This window comes from Danio rerio, chromosome 7, assembly GCF_049306965.1.
Source record: "Danio rerio strain Tuebingen ecotype United States chromosome 7, GRCz12tu, whole genome shotgun sequence".
NCBI lineage: Eukaryota > Metazoa > Chordata > Actinopteri > Cypriniformes > Danionidae > Danio > Danio rerio.
This window is the reverse complement of record NC_133182.1, coordinates 9,922,504-9,948,466: the sequence shown is the minus strand read 5'-3', so window position 1 is coordinate 9,948,466 and position 25,963 is coordinate 9,922,504. Positions and strand designations below refer to the sequence as shown.

The 25,963-nt window shown below is 40.0% G+C and overlaps 1 protein-coding gene across 5 annotated transcripts in view; it reads right to left on the bottom strand.

The window, feature by feature from the left end:
* adamts17 (ADAM metallopeptidase with thrombospondin type 1 motif, 17) overlaps positions 1–25,963 on the bottom strand; it is a 334,091-nt gene that overhangs the window by 249,316 nt on the left and 58,812 nt on the right. For all 5 annotated transcript variants that reach the window (XR_012383118.1, XM_073908056.1, XM_073908057.1 and 2 more), the window contains exons 5-6: positions 18,429–18,512; positions 12,767–12,921 (exon numbers count right to left, since the gene is read on the bottom strand). Coding sequence is in view for 4 of the 5 variants with exons in the window: in XM_073908056.1 (XP_073764157.1) it covers positions 12,767–12,921; positions 18,429–18,512 (239 nt within the window). In the remaining variant the exon portion in view is untranslated. The remainder of the gene's footprint in view (positions 1–12,766; positions 12,922–18,428; positions 18,513–25,963) is intronic.

Genomic DNA, 25,963 nt, shown 5'->3' with positions numbered 1-25,963 from the left:
GCTGCAAATGACACTGGGCACCTTTTATACACTGATACACCTTTCTGCTTGTGGGCAAGTTGTTTGTGATGAACATTGGTTCATTATGTAACTTTCTCATCACCACCTGCATATGGCTCAGCATGTCTATCTATGTAACAAAAGATGTGTAGATGTTAGTAATTCAAAATACGGACATAAAAATGAGAAATTACTTTTACAGTTTGTACCGTATTTTCGACGGTAAAGTACTGGCAACCACAGCTGCCGTTTTTTTACTGTAAATTTTACGGATTTATTTTTTGCAGTGCACAGTTGCCGATCATCTCTTCTTACTCACCCACACTATCAAAACTTATTACAAACCCTTTTCCATCATTTATATGAGTGCAATATTACACACCATTATGGGGACGCAGACAGAAACCTAAACACCAGCATTGTGAGAAAGTTGCAATCTTGAAAGTATAATGTTTGCCTTGTGCATTTTATTTAGCAATATTTTAGGTTGGACCTGTGATCTTTAGTTTTATATGTGTTATATTTAATTCATATTTATTTTAGATTTCTAAATTCTTAATCAAACAGTTGCCCCAAAGTTCTGTAAACACTCACCGGCCACTTTGTTAGGTCCAACTGTTCGTTAATGCAAATTTCTAACCAGACAATCACATAGCAGCAACTCAATGCATTAAGAGATTTAGACATGGTCAAGACGATCTGCTGCAGTGCTGAGCATCAGAACGAGGAAGAAAGGTGGTTTAAGTGACTTTGAACGTTACATGGTTGTTGGTGCCAGACGGGCTGGTCTGAATATTTCAGACACTGCTGATCTACTGGGGTTTTCACGCACAACCATCTCTAGGGTTTACAGAGAATGGTCTGAAAAAGAGGAAATATCCAGTGAGCAGCAGTTCTGTGGGAGCAAATGCCTTGTTGATATCAGAAGTCGGAGGAAAATGGCCAGACTGGTTTCAGCTGATAGAAAGGCAACAGTACCTCAAATAAGCACTCGTTACAGCTGAGGTCTGCAGAAGAGCATCCCTGAACACACAACACGTCCAACCTTGAGGCAGATGGGCTACAGCAGCAGAAGACCACACCAGGTGCCACTCCTGTCAGCTGAGAACAGGAAACTGAGGCTACAATTCACACAGGCTCACCAAAACTGGACAATAGAAGATTGAAAAAATGTTGCCTGGTCTGATGAGTCTCGATTTCTGCTGCGATATTCAGATGGCAGGATCAGAATCTGCTGTCAACAACATGAAAGCATAAACCCATCCTGCCTTTTATCAAGGGTTCAGACTGGTGGTGTAATGGTGTAGGTGATATTTTCTTGGCATACTTTGGGCTTATTAGTAGGATTTAAGCATCGTGTCAACACCACAGCCTAGCTGACTATTGTTGCTGACCATGTCCACCCTTTATGACCACAGTGTACCCATCTTCTGATGGCTACTTCCAGCAGGATAGCACGCCATGTCATAAAGCGTGAATCATCTCAGACTGGTTTCTTGAACATGACAATGAGTTCACTGTACTCAAATGGCCTCCACAGTCACCAGATCTCAATCCATTAGAGCCCCTTTGGGATGTGGTGGAACGGGAGATTCACATCATGGATGTGCAGCCGACAAATCTGCAGCAACTGCGTGATGCCATCATGTCAATATGGAGCAAAATCGCTGAGGAATATTTCCATCACCTTGCTGATTCTATGCCACAAAGGATTAAAGCAGTTCTAAAGGCAAAAGGGCGTGCAACTCGGTACTAGTAAGGTGTACCTAATAAAGTGGCCGATGAGTGTAAAATCAGAAATAGGATCACAAATGAATGAGTAAAACGTTGCGTACCTACATGGTCCCTTACATTTTGTTAGGTTGGACCTGTATTCATTAGTTTCTGAAAAGCATTATATATTTATTCAGATATTTATTTTAGATTTCTACATTCTTAATCAAACATTTGACCCAAAAGTTTTAAACAAAGTGTGAAATATGCTCATAAATGAACGAGTAAATTGTCGAGAATACAATTTAAAACATGGGTCTCAAACTGGATTTCTGGAGAGCCAAAGTGCTGCACAGTTTTGCTCCAACCCTAATTAAACACAGCGGATCCAACTAATCAAGGTGATCAAGACTACTAGAGACTGTTAAGTGCTGCGGCCCTCCAAGAATTGAGTTTGAGACCACTGGTCTTTTCCATGTTGTCAATGTAAATACATTAATAATTGATTGAATTCATAGAAGATAATCGGATCAGCCCTACCATCCATTCAGGACATATACCCGCTCCGTTGCTACAAAAGAGCTACAAACATCATCAAAGACTTCACCCATCCCACACATAAACTGTTCACTCTCCTACCATCTAGGAAACGCTACAGCAGTATGCGTTGCAAGTCTACTAGACTCATAAATAGCTTTTTTCCTCAAGCTATTAGACTGCTCAACTCACTCATGAAAACTGGATTATAAAATCACAATCCAAAGCCCACACACACAAAAATCTGTGGAACTGTGAGAAAAGCAAACTCAATGTTTTTATATTAATATTCCTTGCACGTGTAACATGTTTACATAATACACTTACCTCTAAGCTGCTACTTTGCACTTTGCACTTTTGCCATACTGCACCTAATTGCACTACAATAAATACCTCAACTTGGTCATATTCTGGAACAATAGGATATATGGTAACTGTTCACAATTTATTAGTGTCTATTATTTAATTCATCTTGTACTATATTAGTTAAATGTTTAGTTTATGTCTAGTGTGTGTCATATTTTTGTTTTTTAAATTGCACATTGGAGTATGGGAGAAACGCAATTTCAGTCTGCTGTGTAATGTACTGTTGCATGGTTTGATTGACAATAAAGTTGACTTGACTTGACTTGACTTGACTTGAGAAGAGGAATCGCGATATATATCGTTATCAGGATATGAGATGACTTCAATCATGATAAAAGACTTTTATCATGTCATCCAGCACTACACAAGTGTCGCAAGCGCATCTCGCTTAAAGCATGTCTGACCTCATCCAGCGTAGCTAATGCTGTGTTCCATTCAGCAGAGTCAGAATTTCCAGCTTCCTATTTGGAAAGGTGCAGCAGAAAGTGTAGACTTCCAATTTGGAAACTCGTGCGGAAATCTGCAAGTGCCAGCATTACATAACAATCAGACCTGTAAATGTTAGCAGAGACTGCTGACTGAAACATGCTAAATGATGGCCTCTGTTGACAATCATACATTTCACAGCATCATTAATCCTCTGTAATTTGATTAAGAGAGAGGTGTGAAGAATATATGTAGATCTGATGCTTTCTGTATATTTCATCTTGGTCTGTAAGGTCTATTAAAGGTACCATATAAAACCTGGATATTTCTAGGCATAGCTGAAAATGCTGTATAGGGGAATTATATATTGTGAGGTTTCCCAGAGATGGGATGTGTGGAAGGGTATCCGCTGCGTAAAAACGTGCCGGATAAGTTGGCGGTTCATTCTGCTGTGGTGACCCCACATTAATAAAGGGACCAAGTCGAAAAGAGAATGAATGAATGACTTGTTCTCAACTGAAAATGAAGAGCAGGTGGGACACAAAGTAGCTCCTCCCCGTTAAAAAAACAGCCAATAGCGTTTTATCATAGCTCTGCCAGTGAGTGTGGGTAAGCTCAAGAGTATCAAATGAAAAGCAAATAAAAGGGGGCGGAGAATGTCAGATACTAGAAAGCATTTGATTGGTTGGAAAATTTGATGAGAAGCTGAAATATGAGGTGATGTAAAAAAAAATGTTAATGCAAAGTCGGAATCGACAAACTGCAAGCTTTAGATGTTTATAGAAGTTTTGTAGATTTTTAGGGATGCACGATATATCGGTAGACATGTCGTTATCGGCCGATAAATGCAATTTTTAATGTTACTGTAATCGATCCAATATCAAAGTCAGCCCAATATCTTCAAGCCGATAGATATATAAATGTACATAACTAACTGACACGCACATATGTGGAAACTTGTTCAGACTTGCCGGGTGCATAGGCATAAAGTTTCCAGTTCGGCTACTCTATAACGAAGCTTTCCTCACATTGTTTATTTCTTCAAAGTCCGTCTTTTCTTTGTGTAGTATTGCTGTGCAGTAATAACCCAGTAAGTAACCATATTCCTTATATGTTTGATAGAGTGTCATTGCGTATTTTGGTTTAAATTGCCTCAGGAAAAATATTGCATGTGTAAACATGTAGAGATGCAGACATGCTGAGCAATTTGGGCTGTTTGTAATCTAAAATAATTATTTGTTCTTATCAATGTGTTGCTTGGCATGTATTGTTGATGTAGCCTAAGATTGTATTCAGTTTAATCGGCATATTTATGATATTATATCAAGCTCATGTGATGGCTATCACTAGGCATGGGAGGATAACTGGTTTCAAGGTTTACCGCGGTTTGGAAAAGTCAAGGTTTTAATACCATTGAAATGTTCTGTTTAACCGCTCCCAAGGTATATGGATTTAATATATTTTTTATTTGTTGTAAAAAAATTTTTTTGAAACTAATGAAGACAGCAGAAATCAATGATTCAATTGAACTATTTAGCCTGAAAATTTTACTGTTCCAAAATAAGTTTCTTAAAATAAAATAAATTGTGTGAAACGAAAATGTTCTTACCAAGACATTTAAAAATAGTTTTTTAGTCTTTATTTTAGAGCAGTAATCACAATACCTCTTTAATTTTAGAGCAGTATCACAATACCGTGACGCTTTGAAACTGTGGTATTTTTATCCAAAGTTATAGTGCCTTCAGAAACATATACTGGCCCATGCCTAGCTATCACTACACGCACACGCACACGCACACACCACACACACACACACACACACACACACACACACACACACACACACACACACACACACACACACACACACACTTACACACACACACTGATGCGACAAAGCCTTCTGATTAATAAATATATGATATTATTGAATAAGTGTTATTTAACATATTTGGGTGTGCATGGGGGCAACAGTGTTATGTATTTTTTTTTGTTAATTTAAAATAAAAACAATTTCTAATTGCATTTAATAGTTCTTTCATTTTCATTTAATTTTAAATATATATTTTTAACGTTTTTGGTAATCAAAATTTTGTTATTTAACCAGTTAAACTTTGCTTCTGTTTTGGGATTTTCACCTGGATTTTGCCTACCCAAATTTAAAAGCTTCCCAAATCCACATGCAGCGGTGTAAATGCAAAAATGTTGTCATTTTAAAGAAAACCCTTTGAATTTTCATAAAACACTATTGAAAGTGTTTCAATGTGTGTTTCAATGTGCATAACATATAGATTCTACACTTTCAAACGAAACCACTTACGGGGATCTGGTGCAAAGCTAGCCCTTTAAATTTTAAAGTGAAAGCCGATGACGTCACGGACCCAGTACCGGCAGAGCTTAACTGTTTAACCTATTATTTTTATGCAACAGTCAAGTTGTTTGTTAATTTGCTATGACGAAAAGGAAATAATTTATTTTTGCCATGCAGATATATGTGAAATCATGAATATAGGTCTACAGGTATACATTATCACTTTGCAATTTTGTAATAATAGTGTTTTTGCTTTAAGTAGGCTATTCAGTTCATAAGATTAGTTCAAACTTTTATGAAGTTTTAAAATAAAATCAGTTGTTCACTGTATAAAAATATAACATTTTAAAATATTTATATTAACTTGCCTATATATCGGTTATCGGCCTCCGAATCTAAAGAGTTATCGGTTATCGATATCAGCCCAAAAAACAATTTCGGTGCATCCCTAATATTTTCAAAACACAAATTTTGGAGCACATTAGCTAACAGATATCCTTAAAACAACCCAAGCTCATTCTGAAAACGTAGTCCCGGGGGGTTACGTACGGCCGCGTTTATTTTTTTCCAAGCGAACATTGCAGGGCGGTGTGACGCGGTTCCCTTTCGCGCTTGCCTTACCTCCTTGTGGTGGGCTTCTTCGCTGCAACCAGTTTGTCCACTCAGCTCACCGTGTACGTCGGCAGGCTCGAGATGCAGAGAGGAGTCGACCACGGTGACCGGTTTCGAGTCCGGGGAAGAGCAGTTCCAGCAATAAGGTAAGACAAAAACAGAATCCCAAAAATTAAGTGAACGAGTTTCGTGACAGGGTGAGAACGAGGCGAAATCCGAAAACGAGGTAGAGAAAAAAAAAATCTGGGCTTTTTTTTTTCGGACGGCTTTTTTTTAAACTGTTGCTCTGGTTTAGGGAAGCGAGCGAGCGGGCGGGCAGGTCGATCGGTTAAATTGGTTGGGTTCAGGTAAGGAGGAGGGCGGGTCGGCCAATTGGCCGGTCGCGCAGTCAACCATCCAGTCAGTCGGACAGCGGCCTACGATGGGTTCACGCGAGAAAAGCGCCGTCGCGAACCGCACTCGCGAGTGGCGTCTGAGGTGCGAAAAAGCGCACAACAGCAGCCTCTCGCGGATTCGTGAAAACAAAAACTGCAGCCGTACGTACCCGCCGGGACTCATTCGGCGGTCTCCAGAAACGTCCGCGGGACTACGTTTCCGCAATGAGCCTGGGTTGCCTTAAAACTAACAGACTGAAACTAACATATAAAATAAAAAAATAATTTACATTTCACAGGACCTTTAAATGCACAACATGAGCGCTGATTGGTCGTTAATGATTTTATTAGTCTTGGCGAATGGCTGATTTTATGTTCTCAGAAGAGCCGTGAAGAGCGCATTGTGGTGTGTGTGTTTGTACGTGGCCGCAGACGCATTAAGCAGATAATCTTTCAGTCAGCAAGTGCCGCGGGAAGCCGGGACGAGCCACTGACAGCTCCTACAAAGCTGTGAGAGAGGAAACCGAGGCGCACCTTGTCAAGCCTTAATTTGCTTTGATGCATTCCCGCTGCCCTGAGCCATCTTGGCATGCAAGCCGAGACAGATGTTGCTGCCGTACGCCGCATCCTTATAGAGAGTTCCTTTTGTACACCGGCGGAGATCATATTTAACCCGGCACAGGGGGGGAAACAAAGGCTCTCTCTGTGTGTGCTGGGAGCTCCTCAGGCCCGCCATGACAGATAGCATCTGACAAGCTCACATGAGTCGTTTTAACAAAAGGATTTTCTTTTCTTTCTTGATTCTGAAAATTACAGTGTGCTAATAAACCCTAATCCCGAGCTGGGAATGTGGTGTTTTGGCTGGCTCTGGTAATCTGTTGTTGTAGATGAAGATCTGGAGCAAACTTGTCTCGCTGACAGAGAGATTATTAGGGTCTCAGATACTGGCAGGTACAAAATGTGTTGGATCCCAATAAAAGGGACGGGGAAAAGGTTAAATCTGTCTCAAGCAGCCAAGAGCTGAAAGATAGCGGACTTCAAAGGACATGTGTGACCAAATGGAAAGGGAAAAGTCGAGAGATGGAGAAAGAAAGAATGACATTCGCAATGAAGCCTGTGCAGATGTGATGGGCTCAAGAGTATTTGAACATAGACACAATACTTAAAGGAGCACCATGCTTTTCTTTGAAAATAGGCTCATTTTAGAGCTCTGCAAGAGTTTTACCATTTTTGTATCTATTCAGGCAATCTCTGGGTCTGGCAGGGTGATATTACGCAGTGCCTAAAATGATCCTCAGCTAGATGGGTAACAGCGATGCATTATATAAAGACAGCAAAGTTCCTAGGTTATTCCGAGAAGGACACAGAAGTACAGTCATGGATTTTTGGATTCACTTTTGGTTTCTGTTTGGATCATGTTCACCAGTCAGTTCAATTTGCCGGCTTCTTTAGATAATGTACATGTGCATAGATGCATAGATGTCTTCGAGGACAACACATACCAACCCAGGCTCATTGTGGAAACGTAGCCCCGCGGAGGTTTCTGGAGGCCGCGAAATTTGTGCAGTTTTTGTTTTCACAAATCCGAGAGAGGCCGCTGTTCCGCGCTTTTTCGCGTCTCGAATGCCTCTTAAGAGCGCGCGACATTCACGCCCGTGCTGTTCTCGCGCAAAAAGCAGCTGGAGGCCGCTGTCGAGCGACCGTCTGTCCGACTGACGGACTGAATGACTGAACGATCGACTGGGAGGGTGGCCAATCGGCCGACCCAGCCACCCTCCTCCTCCTTCTTCCCTAAACCCAAGCAACAATTTACAAAAGCCGTCCAGAAAAAAAAAGAAGCAAAAGCCCTCGTCTGATTTTGAGTTTTCGGATTTTGCCGCATTCTCGCCCCGTCACGAACTCGTTCGCTTTTATTTTTTAGATTCTGTTTTTCATCTTACCTGATATCTGGAACCGCTCTTCCCCGGACTCGAACCCATTCCGTCATTGCCGCCGGCTCCTCCTCCTCCGGGCCTCCGCTCCGAAAACGTAACACTACGAGCTAAGCGGACAAACTAGTTGTGGCGGGAAAGCCCTCCACACGGAGGTGAGCCGTCACAGCCGGTGAGCACGAAGAAGAGGAGCGGCGACACACTGCCCCGTAGCGTTCGCTCGAAAAAACCAAATGCGGCCACACGTACCTCCGGCCATGTAAATCGTGGTCTCCAGAAACGTCCGCGGAGCTACATTATCAGAATGAGCTTGGGTTGACAAATACACTTAATACACATGTACCCATAATTGAATATGTACACTTAAACATCACTTATATACTGTATAACTGCAGGGTAACTATAGCCACTTTCACACAGTGATACCGGCTAATATTCTAAAAAAATTCCGGACTGACTTAACCGGTAAATTCAAAATTCAAAACAAATCACACAGGCAAGATGTTACGGAATTTTTTCAGGAAAAGACCATTCACACATCCATTCCAAACTACCGGTAAATTCTGACATCATCGACCAGAAATGACCTCTAAACGGCTGTGCTTGTATTAGTAAACATTTGATTGCATTACAAACGTGGATGGATCATCGTCGATGAAAACATCTAGAGGAACACTTTCGCATGTCGAGATGTACATGATATATGTGTGTGTGCTGGCGCTCACTGGCTGCTTCATGTGCACATGCACCGCATCAAGCAACTGAAGGAAGAAGAGCTTGAAGGTAAACAAACAACGACTTATCATAAGCATCTTAGTGATAATAATTTACGCAGTTGGCATAAATATGGAACATAGAAACGTTATCTGACTAACATCCAGCAGCTAAATGTGTCTGGAAAAATATTCAAAGGCTTTTTTTTCATAAACAGCGCAGATGTGAATGTGTCTGAATGTTCTGATTGGCGCTAAAATAGGCGTCTCACGTCAGCACGTTCTAGACGTGTGCGTGCTCTTTCCGGTAATCTTCCTTTTGTGTTTACACAGCGCAGCTATCCGGCAAGTTACCAGTAATGTTACGACTTCTCTTTCCAGAAAATAGCCATAACGCATTTACCAGTATTTTCAAAAGGGGCCTGTTCACACATACAACCTTTCTGGAAAATTGACGGTTATTTTCCGGAAAGGTCTGTATGTGTGTAAAGGGCTTATGTTTATATATCAATGTCGTAACTTCAACTGTTAAAAGCTATTAGTGGCGCGCGGCTAGCTCTCTGCAACTCTCACATGGTCACCCACTGAGGCTAAGCAGGTCTGCGACTGGTCAGTACCTGGATGGGAGACCACATGGGAAAGCTAGGTTGCTGCCGGAAGTGTTATTAGTAAGACAGGGGGTAGGGGGCGCTCAACCTGTGGCTTGTGTGAGTCCTAATGCCCCAGTATATTGATGGGGACTCTTTGCTGCTTAGTGACATTAAAAATCCCATGTACTTTAAAAAAGAGTATGGGTTTAACCATGGCATCCTGGCCAAATTTGCCCACTGGCCTCTGTCCATCATGGCCTCCTAACCATTGGGTTCATCTGTCTCCTCTCCACCAATCAGCTGGTGTTTGGTGTGCGATCTGGCACAATATCGCTGCCGTCTGGTGGTGGATGAGGAGATTCCCCCCAAAAGTGTGCAATATAAATATAAGGAGTTATTAATTATTGTTATTAGTAAACGATATTAGTAACTAATAAAGTTATAGTAACTAATAACCTTAACATTTTCTGTTCATCCAGTGCTTAATTTGTGATTTGCGAGGTCCTGAAACAGATCAGGGTAACGGATCCGGCATGTTACCTGAGGATGTCGAGGTGTCGTGCACCGAAGGGAAGAGCGGGCGAAGGGGAGTAGAGGAGGAGGGGGGGCAGGGTTGTCGCGGACGAAAGTGAAGAGGGTTGGGGAGTCACGGAAGAAAGTGAAAGTGAACAGAGGATGGGTGAGAAGGGCCGTTGAGGAGGGGGATCGGTAAAATGAGGAGCCGAATCTGATTTCAGAGAATCCTGTGTGTTCCGGCACAAATTAAGCCCTGCTGTAACCCAATAATGTAAAGTTCTGTAAAATTGCTTTGAAACTATAATTATTGTGAAAAGTGCTATACAAATAATCATGAAATGAATTTAATTGAATGTGGTAAGTGCAAATAAGAAGCGGTTATTTAATCAGATTATTTTAATGGATGGTAATGTCAGATAGCAATCCAATCAGAAAAAAAAGCATGACGTGACAAAGTGCAAACGTTAGTTTCAATGGTGCCAGCAGTGAAAATCTTGGACTGTTGACAATGTGATACATGCATTGTTTTCTGATGAGTCCACCTTCACTGTCTTTCCCACAACCGGGAGAATTACAGTGTGGAGTAGCCCCAAAGAAGTGTACCAACCAGACTGTTGCATGGCCAGAGTAGGCCAAATACTTGTGCTAAATGGGTGTGCCACTGCTAAGGACTAGCGAACCATTCTGGAGGACCGTGTGCATCCTATAGCGCGTCACACACCACATGTGCTGCTCGGCGACGCAATGCGACGCGCACATAACAGTAAGAAGTAACACACACCGGATGCTTTGTGGCGCGGCAGAAATATGAACACTGCCCTGAGTCATAGTAGGGCCCCGCGGACAGCCACCGACTGGTGGCACCGGTATGCGTTCCCTTATAGAAACCTATGTTGATAATTCTAAAATGCATGGCACTGAGTGGTGCGTAGCTAAGCGATGCATTCGGTGTGCGACACCCATATGGTTCAAACACTGTAACCTGAAGGCGGTGCCGTGTATCAGGATGATAATGCACTAATACACACAGCAAGACTGCTAACAGAGTGGTTTGATGAACATGAAGTTGAACATCTATCATGGCCTGCATTCACAAGAGCTACCCAGGAAACATTTTCCTCCACCAGCATCACGCAGTGACCTGAACACTAATCTAAAAGAAGAATGACTCAAACTCCCTCTGGCCACTGTGCAGGACTTGTATCTGTTATTCCAAAGACCAATTGATGCTCTTTAGGCTGCAAAAGGAAACCAGGGGCCTCATGTACAAAGACTTGCGTGGAAATCATACTAAAACATTGCGTACGCACAAAGCTGTAAATGTGCGTACGCAGTGTTTCATACATCTGAATTTTTATCTGCGTACACACATTTACAGCTTTGTGCGTACGCAATGTTTTAGTATGATTTCCACGCAAGTCTTTGTACATGCGAATGAACGTGAAACTGAGCGCAACATGCACGAGCACAAAACCCCTCCCTGCCTCCTCCCCCGTATGAATATGCTAATGACTCTACTTTGGCAAAACCCAATGAAAAAGCAATGGCAAAAGCAAGCAAGAAGAGAAACTTTGAACAGAATGTGAATTGGAGGTGCTGCTTTCGTGGGTAGACCGGAGAAAATCTGTGTAATTTGCAAGTTTGTTCTCCGGAATTAACAACAAAAGAAAAAAATAGAGTGGGAGAGTTTAGCTGATGCGGTTAACACAGTTGGGTCTGAACATCGCACTGAGTGAATTAAAAAAGAAATAGTGTGGTTTATACGTGTAAAATGTTGCGGTACCCTTAACAGTCTCAGTAGCGCAGCTCGTAAGACGCATGTCAACATGTTTTGACACGTTCGAGCATGAACTCGGTTCGAATCCAGCGTCTGATGAACTCTTTCCTCTTTTTTTTTTTTGCCAACTATTTATCACGAGAAAGACAAGTAGGAATCATTAATAAGTTTGTGCATCATATTTTATTTGCACATTTATTGAATGGAAAAGTTTCTGATTCACGTATGCAAATTCATCTTCAGATAGTGTCTTTATAGCAATGTGTGTGCAGTAGATAGCTCAGATTACAATGGAAAAACAGGCGACCGCTGCAAATTGTGCTTTAATGTTTAGCTGGTCAACTGTATGGTATGGAAACCTTATATACCTGCTAGATGAACCCGTCTCATTCAGCTGCCATTACAAGGCTCAGACACTTTGTAGAGAGCAATTTAACACAACTGCCTCTAGGAGTCGCCAATGGAAATAAAACAGACACGCACAAAAAATGTGCGTACGCCAGCCATAAAGCTGTCGTGAAGCTGCGCACATTCCCACGTTCAGTTCATCGTTAGTAAATCCAAACGTGAGCGATTCTGAGCGTGAAACCTGGCGTACGCAAAGTTTTTGTGCGTACGCAGCGTTGATACATGAGGCCCCAGATGTTTCATTGTCCAACCCCACAGTTTCTGTAGCTGAAAACTACTGATAGATACCTGAAACACCTAAAAAGCACTGTTTATTTCAGTAGTGCCTTTGCTATCTAGTGCTTTTGCTAGAAGATATTTTTCTTAAGATTTTCATTTAACCATGCCTTTTTTACTGAAAATATAATATACTGAACCGTACCGAAACTGTGACACTAAAACCATGGAAACATTGCACCCCAAGTAAACACCCACAAATTGATCCTACAGTACCTGGTGACCAGCACAGCCGCGTCCACAGGAGGAGGGTCATCTCTGCTGCCGGGAACGTGATTGTTTCCTAGATATCGGGCGCCATATTCCTCGTGCTGCCAGTGACAGAAGCTCTCCAGGGCTTTTTCTCCATGATGACCCACCTTCAGCTTTTCCTAAGAGACACATCATACAATATCTGCACTTTACAATCCATTTCCCATTTCACAGTCAAACACTTGCAGTAAAACTAGATGCTTTCACGGTTTATTTGTTGTAATAAACCTAAAACAGTAAGACATAATGAATGGGTAGTAATTCTGTCCCACGCAACCGGATTTCTGTTTGCCTCGAACTGAATATGACATCGACTCCCAGGGATAAATAGTTTACTCTACAAGATTTTATTCTAAAGACCCTATAAAACTGACGAGAGCAGTTTATTTTGTTTTGAAACAGAAAAATGGGGCATGCAAATCAAATTTGGACTTAAACTGCCTTTAGTTAATGATATTGACATAAATCATGATTCGCTGTTTTGCTACTTGCTAGTCGTTGTAATAAGCGTTTTATTGCATAATGGTTTGAATGCACAACATTTGTGGTCAGTAAGGAATGATTTCCTAAGATATATAGTTGAAACCAGAAGTTTACATGCACTGTATAAAAAGGCACATAACCATTTTTAAAAAGTCAGATGCTAATGTGACTACACTTTTTCTTTTTAGGTAAGTTAGGATTATCAGATTTGTTTCTGTTCTGCTTAATAGCAGAATAATGAGAGAGATTTTTTTGGAGAAATTGTTATAAGTTTTCTTGAAAGTCAAGTTGGCATACAATAAGATTATTTTGCATCTGAAAAGGCTCAGATGATGATGTCAAGGTTTTAGAAGTATTTGATTGGCTACTTTACAACATTTGAGTTAATTGGAAGCACAACTGTGGAATAGTATTTAAGGAAATTCCAAACACACTGCTTCTATCAATTAGCCAGAATCAACAAAAAAGCCAGATTACAATTTGCTAAATTACACTGGAAAAAATAATAATTTTTGGAGACATGTCCTGTGGTCTGATGGAACTAAGATTGAACTGTTAGGCCATAATGACCAGTGTTACATTTGGAGGACAAAGGGGAAAGCTTACAAGCCAAGGAACACCATCCCAACTGTGAAGTATGGGGGCGGCAGCATTATGTTGTGGGGTTTTGCTGCAGGAGGGACTGGTCCACTTCACAGCATAGATGGCATCATGAAGAAAGAACATTATGTATATATACTAAAGCAACATCTCAAGACATCAGCCAGAAATGTAAAACTTGGCCACAAAGGGGTCATCTAAACAGACTATGACCCTAAGCATACTGCCAAATTAGTTCAAATGTGCTTTAAGGACAACAGAGTGAATGTTTTGGAGCGGCCATCACAAAGCCCTGATCTCAAACCTATAGAACATTTGTGGGCAGAGTTGAAAAAGCTTGTACGAGCAAGACTCAGTTACACCAATTGTGTCAGGAGGAATGGGCCAAAATTCCTTCAAACTATTGTGAGAAGTTTGTGGAAGGATACGCAAAACATTTGACCAAACTTATACAGTTTAAAAGCAAAGCTAAAAAAATACCAAGAAATCTCATTGTTCTGGCATTTAGCAAATGTAAATGATTTAGATAATCCTAATGGACCTAAAATAGAAAACTTTTAGTATGATTTACCATCAGACATTATTTTTAAAACTGGTCATGTTCCTTTTTTAGAGTGTATGTAAACTTCTGGTTTCAACTATGGGGCGATGAGGTCTGGGGAATTGATCCTAAAAATTCAGCTTTACATCACAGAAATAAATTCAGTTTTAAAATAAAATACAAACAAAAACTGACTTTTAAAATGTAAATAATTTATAATAATATTACAGATCTTAATGGATATCAAATTAATGCAAAAAAATCATAAAAAACACACCAGTCTCAAATTGGTGCAAAACAAGAATAAAACAAATTTAAAGGTCACATGAAGTGCTTTCAAATATGCATTTTTATTCAGTGTTTGACATAATCTCAGCATAAACATGAAGAAACATAGTAGTGCTTCCCCTTTTCAAAATACAGCCAATAAAATTTTGTTTTTATCAGAGCTCAGCCAGTACGGCTGTTTGAGCTCAAATGCATCAAATGAATCAATTGCCAGTTTTTTATTATTATTTTTTTATATATAATTCAGCATTAGGGCTTCAAAAAAGTTTTGAATAATATTCTGTGTCTCTGCATGCAAGATGAACAATATTCTTGTTTCACTTTTAAATGTGTAGCTTCTCTTAACTTGTTAACAACAGGGGAAATAAATATTAAACACGTCAACATTTTTTCAGAAAACATATTTCTAAAGGTGCTGTTGACTTGAAATTTTTATTGGATGTTGGTTACAGCAAAATAAATCCATATATGCCAAGAAAACAAATCTAATTAGTTCACAAATGAAGTAATGTGAAATCAAATGAAATGACACAGAGAAAAAGTGTTAAACACATGAACAAAGGAAGGTGTAGAAAGGCAGTGAAAGCCCAGACAGCAGCTGAAATCCCAGAGTGGTTTTTCAGCAACCTTCTGCCCTTCCTTGGTGTAAATGAATAGCAGCTGCTTTAGTCCAACATCTCTTAGCAGGATGATGAAACCAGAGTGGACATTTCAGCAAAACAATGATCCGAAACACAGCCAAGGAAACTCTCAAATGCTTTTAGCCAAAGAAAACCAAGCTGTAGAATGGCTCACCCAATCACCTGACTTGAATCCAATAGAAAATGCTAAATAAAGCTCAGAACTGATAGACGAGACCCCAGAACTATCAAGATTTTGACACTCTGATGAAGTCTGTGAAAAACTCACACCTGAGCAATGCATGTGCCTTCATTCGTCATACTAGAGGGGTCTTTAAGCTGCCATGACTAATAAAGCCTTTTATTTAAAGTATTAAATACATTTCAGTGGTTCAGCACTTTCCCCTTTTGTCATTTCTTGTTTTTACACACAACTCAGATTTTTTTGAACTTGTTTTATTTTTATATTTGCATTGTTTGGGTTTTACCAAAGTCTGGTTCCATCCCATGGTAACAGCTCCTTTAGAAATATTACCCCCAGGAAAAAAACACAACGTGTTCAAAACTTATTTCCCTCACTGTACAGTACAGTTTGGCATCAAAGTTTAAAGTTGAAACCAAATAGTATCTTCGTTTCCATCACAGACTGCCACTGACATAATAATGGTGATTTATCAGTCACACAATGAAATCAACATGCTGCTGTAGTTCAGCAGGACTTGAAGACAGTGTGTTTCAAGCATCTAAATCCATCAGTTACCTGATTTAATCTTGCTTTTATCAGATTGTGGGAGTCCATGGGGTTTACCCTCAAGCAACGCTGCAAAATGACACTAATGGCAATTCAGTGACGTCCTGACATACATCATTTTAGAGGTGAGCACTCAAAAAAGCTTCTGGCAGACTCTCAGGAGCCTTTAGACAGAACGCAATTCAGTAATAAAACAGAGAGTGAGTGAGTGATAAATGGCACGCTGAGTCAAGGTGTGCATATACAGTTGAAATCACAATTATTCGCCCTCCTCTAAAGTTTTCTTTTTTTTTTTAGATATTTTCCAAATGATGTTTAACAGAGTAATTTTCACAGTATTTCCTACAATATTTTTTCTTCTTATTTGTTTTATTTCAGCTAGAATAAAAGCAGTTTTTCATTTTTTTAAAAACATTTTAAGGTCAATATTATTAGCCCTCCTAAGCAATATATTATTTTCGATTGTCTACAGAACAAACCACTGATATAAAATGACTTGCTTAATTACCCTAACCTGCATAATTAATCCAATTACTAGTCACTAATTACAATAAAAGAAAATCTTGAAAAATATCTAGTCAAATATTATTTACTGTCATCATGGCTGTCACCGACTCGGTCCCAGTCATTCCCCTCGCTGGCCAGCAGAGGTCACCATCACCGGACTTCTAACATTACGTCATGTTCATACACTGATTACTACACACACCTGCAGCTCATCCCACTGATGATCCACACACACATATAAGCAGCTCACACACTCACTCCTGTGCGAAGTCTTGGGCTGCGTCCGAAACCGCCTACTACTCATTAGGTACTGCATTTGAATTTAAACGAACTACTCGGCCGTTAGAAAAGTACGTTATATACAGTATGAATGTGAAAAGAATTAATGGAATTTGGACGTACTACATCCGCCATTTTGTCATGGTCACGTGACCTACCTGCGTCAGTTGCGTCGCTATACTTCCATTCATGAATTCGCTCGCGGGACATCATGGTGTGGAAATATAAATTTATATCATCTAATTTTAAATTAACAATAATCTACGTATAACTAAAAAGTTATATTCTCTGGTTTTTAATTATATCATTTCATTGACATGCCAGCTAGGAGGGTCATTTAACCTTTGCCTTGCTGACTACAGGCTAAGCCAGAGTGATGCAATTATCAGTTTCACAGCATGGGGTGTCTATTGTTTTCTCTTTTCAATCAAATGGTCAGGCGGTTTCTGTCTCCAGAACATGATGAGATCAAAGCCTGAAAGAACAGTTTACCCTGCCGACCACAACTCTTAATTTGCATGCTTTGTTTAGCCAAATCCCCTCCTCCTAAGAACACAATATAGACATGAAATCTTTGTCTCAATTGAGACTTATGTGAGACTTGTGAAAGAACTTGCAGACTGCAGACCTCTAGTAGGCTCTTGCAGACACATGGACATCTTAAAGACGCTGTATGACTGCAGATTAACCAACACGTCTCAATAAAGGAATTCTGCTTGTTTCGAGTCTCCTGGACTGGGTTCTCTCTTCTTTTTTTCACTCATTTATTTTTTTTACAACAATGGGATAGCACAGCATGCATGGGATGCGCACTCCGGAATCTCGCCGGAAGTAGTAAGTCATCCGGGTACTTCTCACATACTGATTTTTGAATTCTATGAATTCGGACATACTACTCGGCTCACATACTGATTTTGGCGTACTATATAGTATGGAAGTATGCGGTTTCGAACGCAGCCTTGTTTTGCCCTTCTGACATTACTGAGTGTTATCTCCTTGTCTGATCTCCCATGTTTTACCTGGACTGTTTTCCGGCCTTGCCTTGCCTGCCACCTTCCTTGAACCTTGCTTGATACCTTGACTTTGATCCACGTCGCCTGCCCTGAACCCAGCCTGATATCTCGGCTCTGACCCACGCCGCCTGCCTCTGACCCATGCCTGCTATCACACTCCTTGACAACCAGCTGCCAGCCCTTAGACCCAATATTACCACGTTTGATGTGAGTTCGCACGCAAGTGCTTATTATGTGATTGAGATTAAACTGTGTTTAATAAATATACTGCAAATGGATTCCTCTGTGTCAGACTCCTCGTTACAATGGCAAAGATAAAATAAATTAGTTATTAGAAAAGAGTTATTAAAAGTATTTGTCACGGTTGTGGACCCATCTGCTCCTTAATTGAAGTGTCTGCGTTGTGTGACAGTTCATCATCACAGTATTATGTTTAGAAATGTGTTTAAAAAAATCATGTCTCCGTTAAACAGAAATTGGGGAAAAAATATACAGGGGGGATAATAATTCTGACTTCAACTTTATCTGGATGTTAATAACTTACTGGACGGTTGTGCAGGAGTACCAGCTTGGTCACTCGGATGTTTAGCCTCAAACCCAAACTCTGGTGCTGAAACATGTTATACACCTGTAGACAGAGAAAGAGAAGACAGATTAACTGATCGTGATGTAAAAAAATATATCATTTTTATACAGTGTATAGATAAATTACAATGTTTGCAAACATTCAGGATGCAGGTTGCAGAAACAAACCGAGAGCGCTAGCATTTACAATCAGGGAATGACATCCGATGCGGTACAGAGTTTATTGTTGTCTTAGAAATAAGTTATATTGACTACATTTTACATATATTATATTAAAATTTACGTTAAAGTGAGCGGCGTTCGTCTGACAGGTCCATTTGCGATAGCACCCTCCTAACTTTTGTGAATTCAAATTCAAAGTACTTATTCTTATATTTTTTTTCTTTATTTCTATTAGTTCGGCTGAAATACAAAAGCTATTACCAATTTCTTCATGTATATATATTTACAGAGAATGGTCTGAAAATATCCAGTGAGCGGCAGTTCTGTAGGCGCAAGTGCCTTGTTGATGCCAGAGGTTAGAGGAGAATGGCCAGACTGGTTCTAGCTTATAGAAAGGCAACAGTGACTCAAATAACCACTCGATACAACCGAGGTCTGCAGAAGAGCATCTCTGAACACAAAACACGTCCGACCTTGAGGCAGATGGGCTACAGCAGCAGAGGACCACACCAATTCACACAGGCTCACCAAAATTAGACAATAGAAGATTGGAAAAACGTTGCCTGGTCTGATGAGTCTCGATTTCTGCTGCGATATTCAGATGGTAGGGTCAGAATTTGGCATCAACAACATGAAAGCATAAACCCATCCTGCCTTGTATCAACGGTTCAGTGCTCGTGGTGGTGTAATGGTGTGGGGGATATTTTCTTGGAACACTTTTGCCCCATTTGTACCAACTGAGCATTGTGTCAACGCCACAGCTGAGTATTGCTGCTGACCATGTCCATCCCTTTATGACCACAGTGTACTCATGTTCTGATGGCTACTTCCAGCAGGATAATGTGCCATGTCATAAAGCATGAATCATCTCATACTGGTTTCTTGAACAGGACAATGAGTTTACTGTACTCAAATGGCCTCCACAGTCACCAGAGCTCAATCCAATAGAGCAACTTTGGAATGTGGTGGAATGGGAGATTCACATCATGGATGTGAAACCAACAAATCTGTAGCAACTGCGTGACGCTATCATGTCAATACGGATCAAAACCTTTGAGGAATATTTCCAGCACCTTGTTGAATCTTTTCCATTAAGGATTGAGGAAGTTCTGAAGGCAAAATGAGGTCCAACCCTGTACTAGTAGGGTGTACATAATAATGTGGCAGGTGAGTGCATACAAATGTATACATAAAAATACATAACTTCTTTCTGTTAAACAGAAATTGGGACTAATATGTCAGTGGGGCTAATAATTCTGGCTTCAACCCCTATTGATTACTTTCAAAACCACAGTGGTTCGGCACAAATATAACATTAATATAAAGCAAATGCAATATTTAAAAATCGAGAAAAAAGGAGAAGACGTCGCTCTTCCATTACCCGTGCAGATGTAAACTGTGAGTCACAATACCATATAAATATCTATGCTGACTATTAAAAAAAAGCTAAGACAATTCCACACAGGCTGAAGTTAATGAAGAAGTATAGAGCTGAACTGAAGGGAGGATTCAGATATTGATGAGTAACCAGCATCTGGAGGCGAAGCTCACTGGCTGATTTGAATAACAGCAGGATTTTTCGAACTCGCCTGTGAAGAATGTAAATCTAAGGACCTCAGGGAGAACAAAAGGAGGTGTACTTTCTTACCAAATCACACACATCTGGCCGATTCATTCAGTTTTACATCAATCTTCATATGACTCACTGCTGTCATTAGAGATACAGTAGATAGAGTCGACGGGTTTTGCTTTAGCACAGCAGATGCAGCGAGGTGTTGTGGTTTTTGTGGATTGTTCTACAGATCAATATTTCGTTTGTTTGTACGCTATTACAGAGGCCTGTTTCCAGATGCTCACAGCAAACAGCGTGTTTATGAAAACCTGTTCTGAATGAGCAACAAGAATTACCCCTATAACAAAAACTATCATTGATATTGTATTGGTTTCTGATCATTCTAAAATTTGGAGAAGTGGTGTTATAGATGCTGGTATCAGTGATCACCGTATTGTTTATGTAACTAGGAAAGCTGGGAAAGAGGCTATAAAACACCATAACACAGTGAAACTAAGATCTCACAAGAAATATAGTCCACAGTTTTTAATGACTGAACTTAGCAAGGTTGACTGGTCTCAGGTCTTGCAGTGTGATGATGTAGATAGGGCTTGGGCAAGGTTTAAGACAAACTTTTTAAAAGTTTTGGATAAAGTTGCACCTTTTAAAAAAAATAAGAATTAAGCAAAGGACTGAACCTTGGATGAAGGCTAGTATTTTAAAAGCAATTAAGGAGCGTAATGATAGTTTTAAAATGTTTAAAAAAGATAGTAACAATTTATTTTATTATGAACAATTTAAAAAGAAAAGAAATGAAGTAAAAGATGAGGTAAAAAAAAGCGTAAAAGAATTTTAGATTTTTTAGATAAAAGAAACTAAGCAAGATTCGCAAAAATTATGGAGATTATTAAATGATTTAGGGCACTTAAAAAAGTCTAAAAATAATTGCTCTACAATTAGCCTTATGGTGGATGGAAAATTGATGTCGGATCAGTTAAAGGTTGCTAATTATTTTAATAGATTTTTTATAACTGTGGCAGAGAAATGGATGGGCTTAAGCAGCAGAAGACTACACCGGGTGCCACTTTTGTCAGCTAAGAAACTGAGACTACAATTCGCACAGACTCACCAAAATTGGACAATAAAAGATTGGAGAAATGTTGCCTGGTCTGATGAGTCTTGATTTCTGCTGCAACATTCGGATGGTAGTGTCAAAATTTGGCATCAACATCATGAAAGCATGGACCCATCCTGCCTTGTATCAACAGTTCAGACTGGTGGTGGTGGTGTAATGGTGTGAGGGATATTATCTTGGCACACTTTGGGCCCATTAGTACCAAAAGAGCATCCTGTCAACACCACAGCCTACCTGAGTATTGTTGCTGACGATGTCCATCTCTTTATGACCACAGTATATCCATCTTCTGATGGCTACTTCCAGCAAGATAATGCACCATGTCATAAAGCGTGAATCATGTCAGACTGGTTTCTTGAACATGACAATGAGTTTACTGTACTCAAATGGCCACCACAGTCACCAAAGCTCAATCCAATAGAGCACCTTTGAGATGTGGTGGAACGGGAGATTTGCATCATGAATGTGCAGCCGACAAATCTGCAGCAACTGCGTGATGCTATCATGTCAATATAGACCACAATCTCTACGGAATATTTCCAGCACCTTGTTGAGTCTATGCCACAAAGAATTAAAGCAGTTCTGAAGGCAAAAGGGGGTACAACCCGATACTAGCAAGGTGTACCTAATAAAGTGGCCGGTGAGTGTATTTACATATACGTTCATTCATTTATTTTCCTTTCCTTTGTATCAGGGGTCGCCACATCGAAATGAACCCCTAATTATTCCGGCATATGTTTTACACAGCGAATGCCCTTACAGCCACAACCCAGTACTGGCAAACACCCATACACTCTCGCGTTCACACACACACCGCAACCAATTTAGTTTACCCAATTCACTTATAGCGCATGTGTTTGGACTATGGGGGAAAGCGGAGCACCTGGAGGAAACATACGCGAACACGTGCTACAATTTGAGGCAAATCTGAAACACGTGAATTGAATATGATCGATAAAAATAAATTAGTCAACTCAAGCCCCTGTTATGTCTAAAGTGCTTTATACAATGCTGAACGTGTCAAAGCAGCTTTACAAAAAAGTATTGAGGATTGAAGCTTCATCAGCGTAAAGTTCATCAGTAGCACAGATTGCTATTTTTTCCCTTAGGCTTAGTTCAACGATGATTCAGTTCAGATTACAATTTTTCCACCTCTGAAATCATAAATCTTTTTCATTTTGAACTTTTCCGACCTCTCCATCGATCTGGCTCCATTTTGAAACAGTCATTTCTGGTCCAGTCAATCACAGATGGATCAAATCAAGTCTCGTCCAACATTTTTATTCATGCAATATGTCATTTTCACTCACAAACATGTCAACATTCCAAACATTATGGAAAAACATGGTTGTTAAGCAGCCAAGGTTGTCTAATTAGGCATCCAAGCTGGAAAATAAAGTATTTCTTAATGTGATGCTATTATAAGGCAAACTCATTTAAAAGCACATTAACTTAAAATAGCCTGTACAATTCTGACTGTGGTGTGTGCATTGCCGACACAAGACTGTCTCTCTCTCACACACACTGCACAGCTGCAATCAGATGAGCAAATGTTACGCACACACCAAACTGCTTTCTGTCACTCTGTCGTCTTTTTTTGACCTTTTTTATCCATTTTTGTAAAATATATGGCGTAAACAATTATAAACAAATATGTAACATGAAGTATAATAGTTACACTGTAAAATACTCTCACCTTCACCTTCAGAGAAAACAAAAGAAAATATTTTGAAGAAAGTTGGAAATATCCTATAGAAGTCAATGGTTACAAGTTTTCAGTATTCCTCCAGACATCTTCTTTTGTGTTTAAAGGTCCCCTGAAGTGCTTGGAAACACTTATTCAGTGTTTCATGTTATCTCAACTGAAAACATGAAATGAGGGTGGGACATAGTGTAGCCCCTCCTCTTATTAAAAAACAGCCAATAGTGTATTGTTGTATCACCATTCTACCGTTGAGAGTGGTTGAGCTAAAGTGCATCAAATTTAAAGCAGCTTAAAAAGGGGCGGGGCGGGGCATGTCAGATACCTGAAGGTAGTTGATTGGTCAGAAGATTTTTTTAATCTTAATTCTTATTTTACAACCCAGGCTCATTCTGTAAACGTAGTCCGGTGGAAGTTTCTGGAGACCGCGAAACTTGTCTCGGGAGGTACGTATTTTTGCATTTTTTGTTTTCGGGAATCCACGAGAGGCCGCTGTGTGCGCTTTTTCGTATCTCAAATGCCTCTCGCGAGTGCCGTTCGCACCCGTGCTGTTCTCGCGAAAACCCAACAGAGACCGCTGTTGAACGACCGTCTGTCTAACTGATTGATTGATTGACAAGCCGACCGGCCAATCAACTGACCCACTGTCCTCCTTCTCCAAACCCAACCAATTTTACCGATTGACCCGCCCATCTGCTTACTTCCCTTAACCCAACCAACAATTTACAAAAGCTGTCCAGAAAAAGAAAAGCCCTCGTCTGATTTTTAGTATGTTTTCGGATTTGACCACATTCTCACCCTGTTATGAACTTGTTCACTTTATTTTTTGGATTCTGTTTTTGTTTCACCTGATTTCTGGAACCGCTCCTCCCCACACTTGAACCCGGTCGTCGTCATGGTCAGCTCCTCTCTGCATCTCAAGTCCGCCGACGTACAAGACGAGCTAACTGGACAAACTAGTTGCGGCGGGAAAGTCCTTCAGACGGAGGTAAAAAGGTCAGCCAGTAAGCCATTAACCTCATGTGGAACTCTGAATTCGCCAAACGTTTCCTGGTTTGTTTGAAAAGTGTGAGTGCTCTGAATCAGGCTCAGGCGTGGTTCAGTTGGCCGGTCCTGGCCAGGTGTGCCAGAGTGTGGTTCACTTGGGCTTTGGTGTGGTACACTTGTAGTGTGAATGGTAAGTGCGGCTGAGCCTGAAACTGAAGACTAGACGTGACATTTAAGGGACTGCTTCATTTGGGTTTAGCAGTCATTCTTGCTGTTCAATGAATGCAAGCTGTTGTAGATTATTAAAGACGCAAACACTTCACTGCACAGCTGCACCTTCAGGAAACCTCCTAATTCCTGCAGCACGAGGACTTCATGATTGTTTATGAGCTTCTGACTGTGTGTCACTGCATATCAAACGACTAAAATGATATAACTAAAGAAATCTCTACAGTGCTGAGCGAGAGCTTCTTCTGTTAAACTAAACTGTTGCATCAACAATGATTTAAGCGTGCTCAGGCTTGGATGCAATGTTAGTGCAGACTGTCGGGGGACAAGGGAGGAGGGACAAGCGTATGCGGAAGCGTATGCATCTGCAACCGTGGACAGTGGCAGACTCTGGAATAAGACCCGGATTCAGAGTTTTTGAAACAACTTGTAAAGTTAAAGGGCACACTATAAGCGAACAAATTTTCTCCTTTTCAATAAGAGTAAGCAACTAATTACACTAATTAGAATTCTGTCGTACGGTGCTGCGAAAAGGGGCAGGATTAAACAAGATTATTAGACATTAAAAAAGCAAGCGATTGCTCCATGTTTTAAATTTCTGTCCAGAGAGGTCATGTTTTGATCCTCGATTGGTCTCACACAGTCAAGTGATGCGATTTCGCAGGTCAGAGTTCACCAAGCTTGAACTTTGCACCGCAGTGACCTGCGAAACTTAACGCATGACCCTGCATTTCCGGTCTGACGCAAGTTGTTTCAACTCAATATACTAGTATAAAAACCATTAAGATATTAAATAAAATAAAAAAAATCGAATTAAATATAAAAAAAAACAATCCAAAAAAATAAAAATAAACTATTTCAGGCTAGTAGCTAAGGACGGATTTCTAATTTCTGAAAGAAAGTCAAATAAAAATTGACAAAATTATTTAAACATATTTGTAAAAATAACAACAACTAATTAAACGGCAGACAAAAATGATTATAAAAAACCTAAACATTTAAATAAAAAATGGAAATTACGATAATAAAACTAATCTAAACCATTAATCAACATAAAAATACTGCAAACTGTAATATGCCTGACCCAACTGTTGACAAAATTAATGCTATTTTGCTAATTTATCTGTCGCCAATTTAGACGAACGCCAATATGGACAGGTTGCCTGACAAAAATCACGAAAGCAGAGTAAAAAAATACAAGCACACTGAATCAAACATGGGTTCACATGCAGCACGAATAAACATTTATTACAAGCACAATGGGTTTATTTATTATTGGCTGCCAAAAGCATGACGCCATCGAAGCTCATTTGGAACCCAAAATAGCACATTTTCTGAGTCACAGTTTTGGACGAACCCTGTTTTAACCCTGTGTTATTCTTGATACTGCATGTCTTTAAATGATCAACCTAAACAAAACTACCTCTGTCATCTGATTAATACTTTAAGACTAAATCAGATTATAATAAAAAGAACATGGTTTATGGTTAGTAATTAGGGGTGGGGGTGGTATGGCCAAATTTTTATTTCACTGTATGAGTAATTGTATATCACTGGAATGATTTACTTCACAATATAGTTGAGCAATTTCATGCAAAAGTCAACCTTGCCGTGAAACAAATTAAGTTTTCACCAAAATACCGAAACCGTTTCTGCGTTTTTTGAGTAGGCAAGTATTTTACAGTACTTTAAAAATACTCAAAAATGTCTCAGTAAATGTTTTATTTA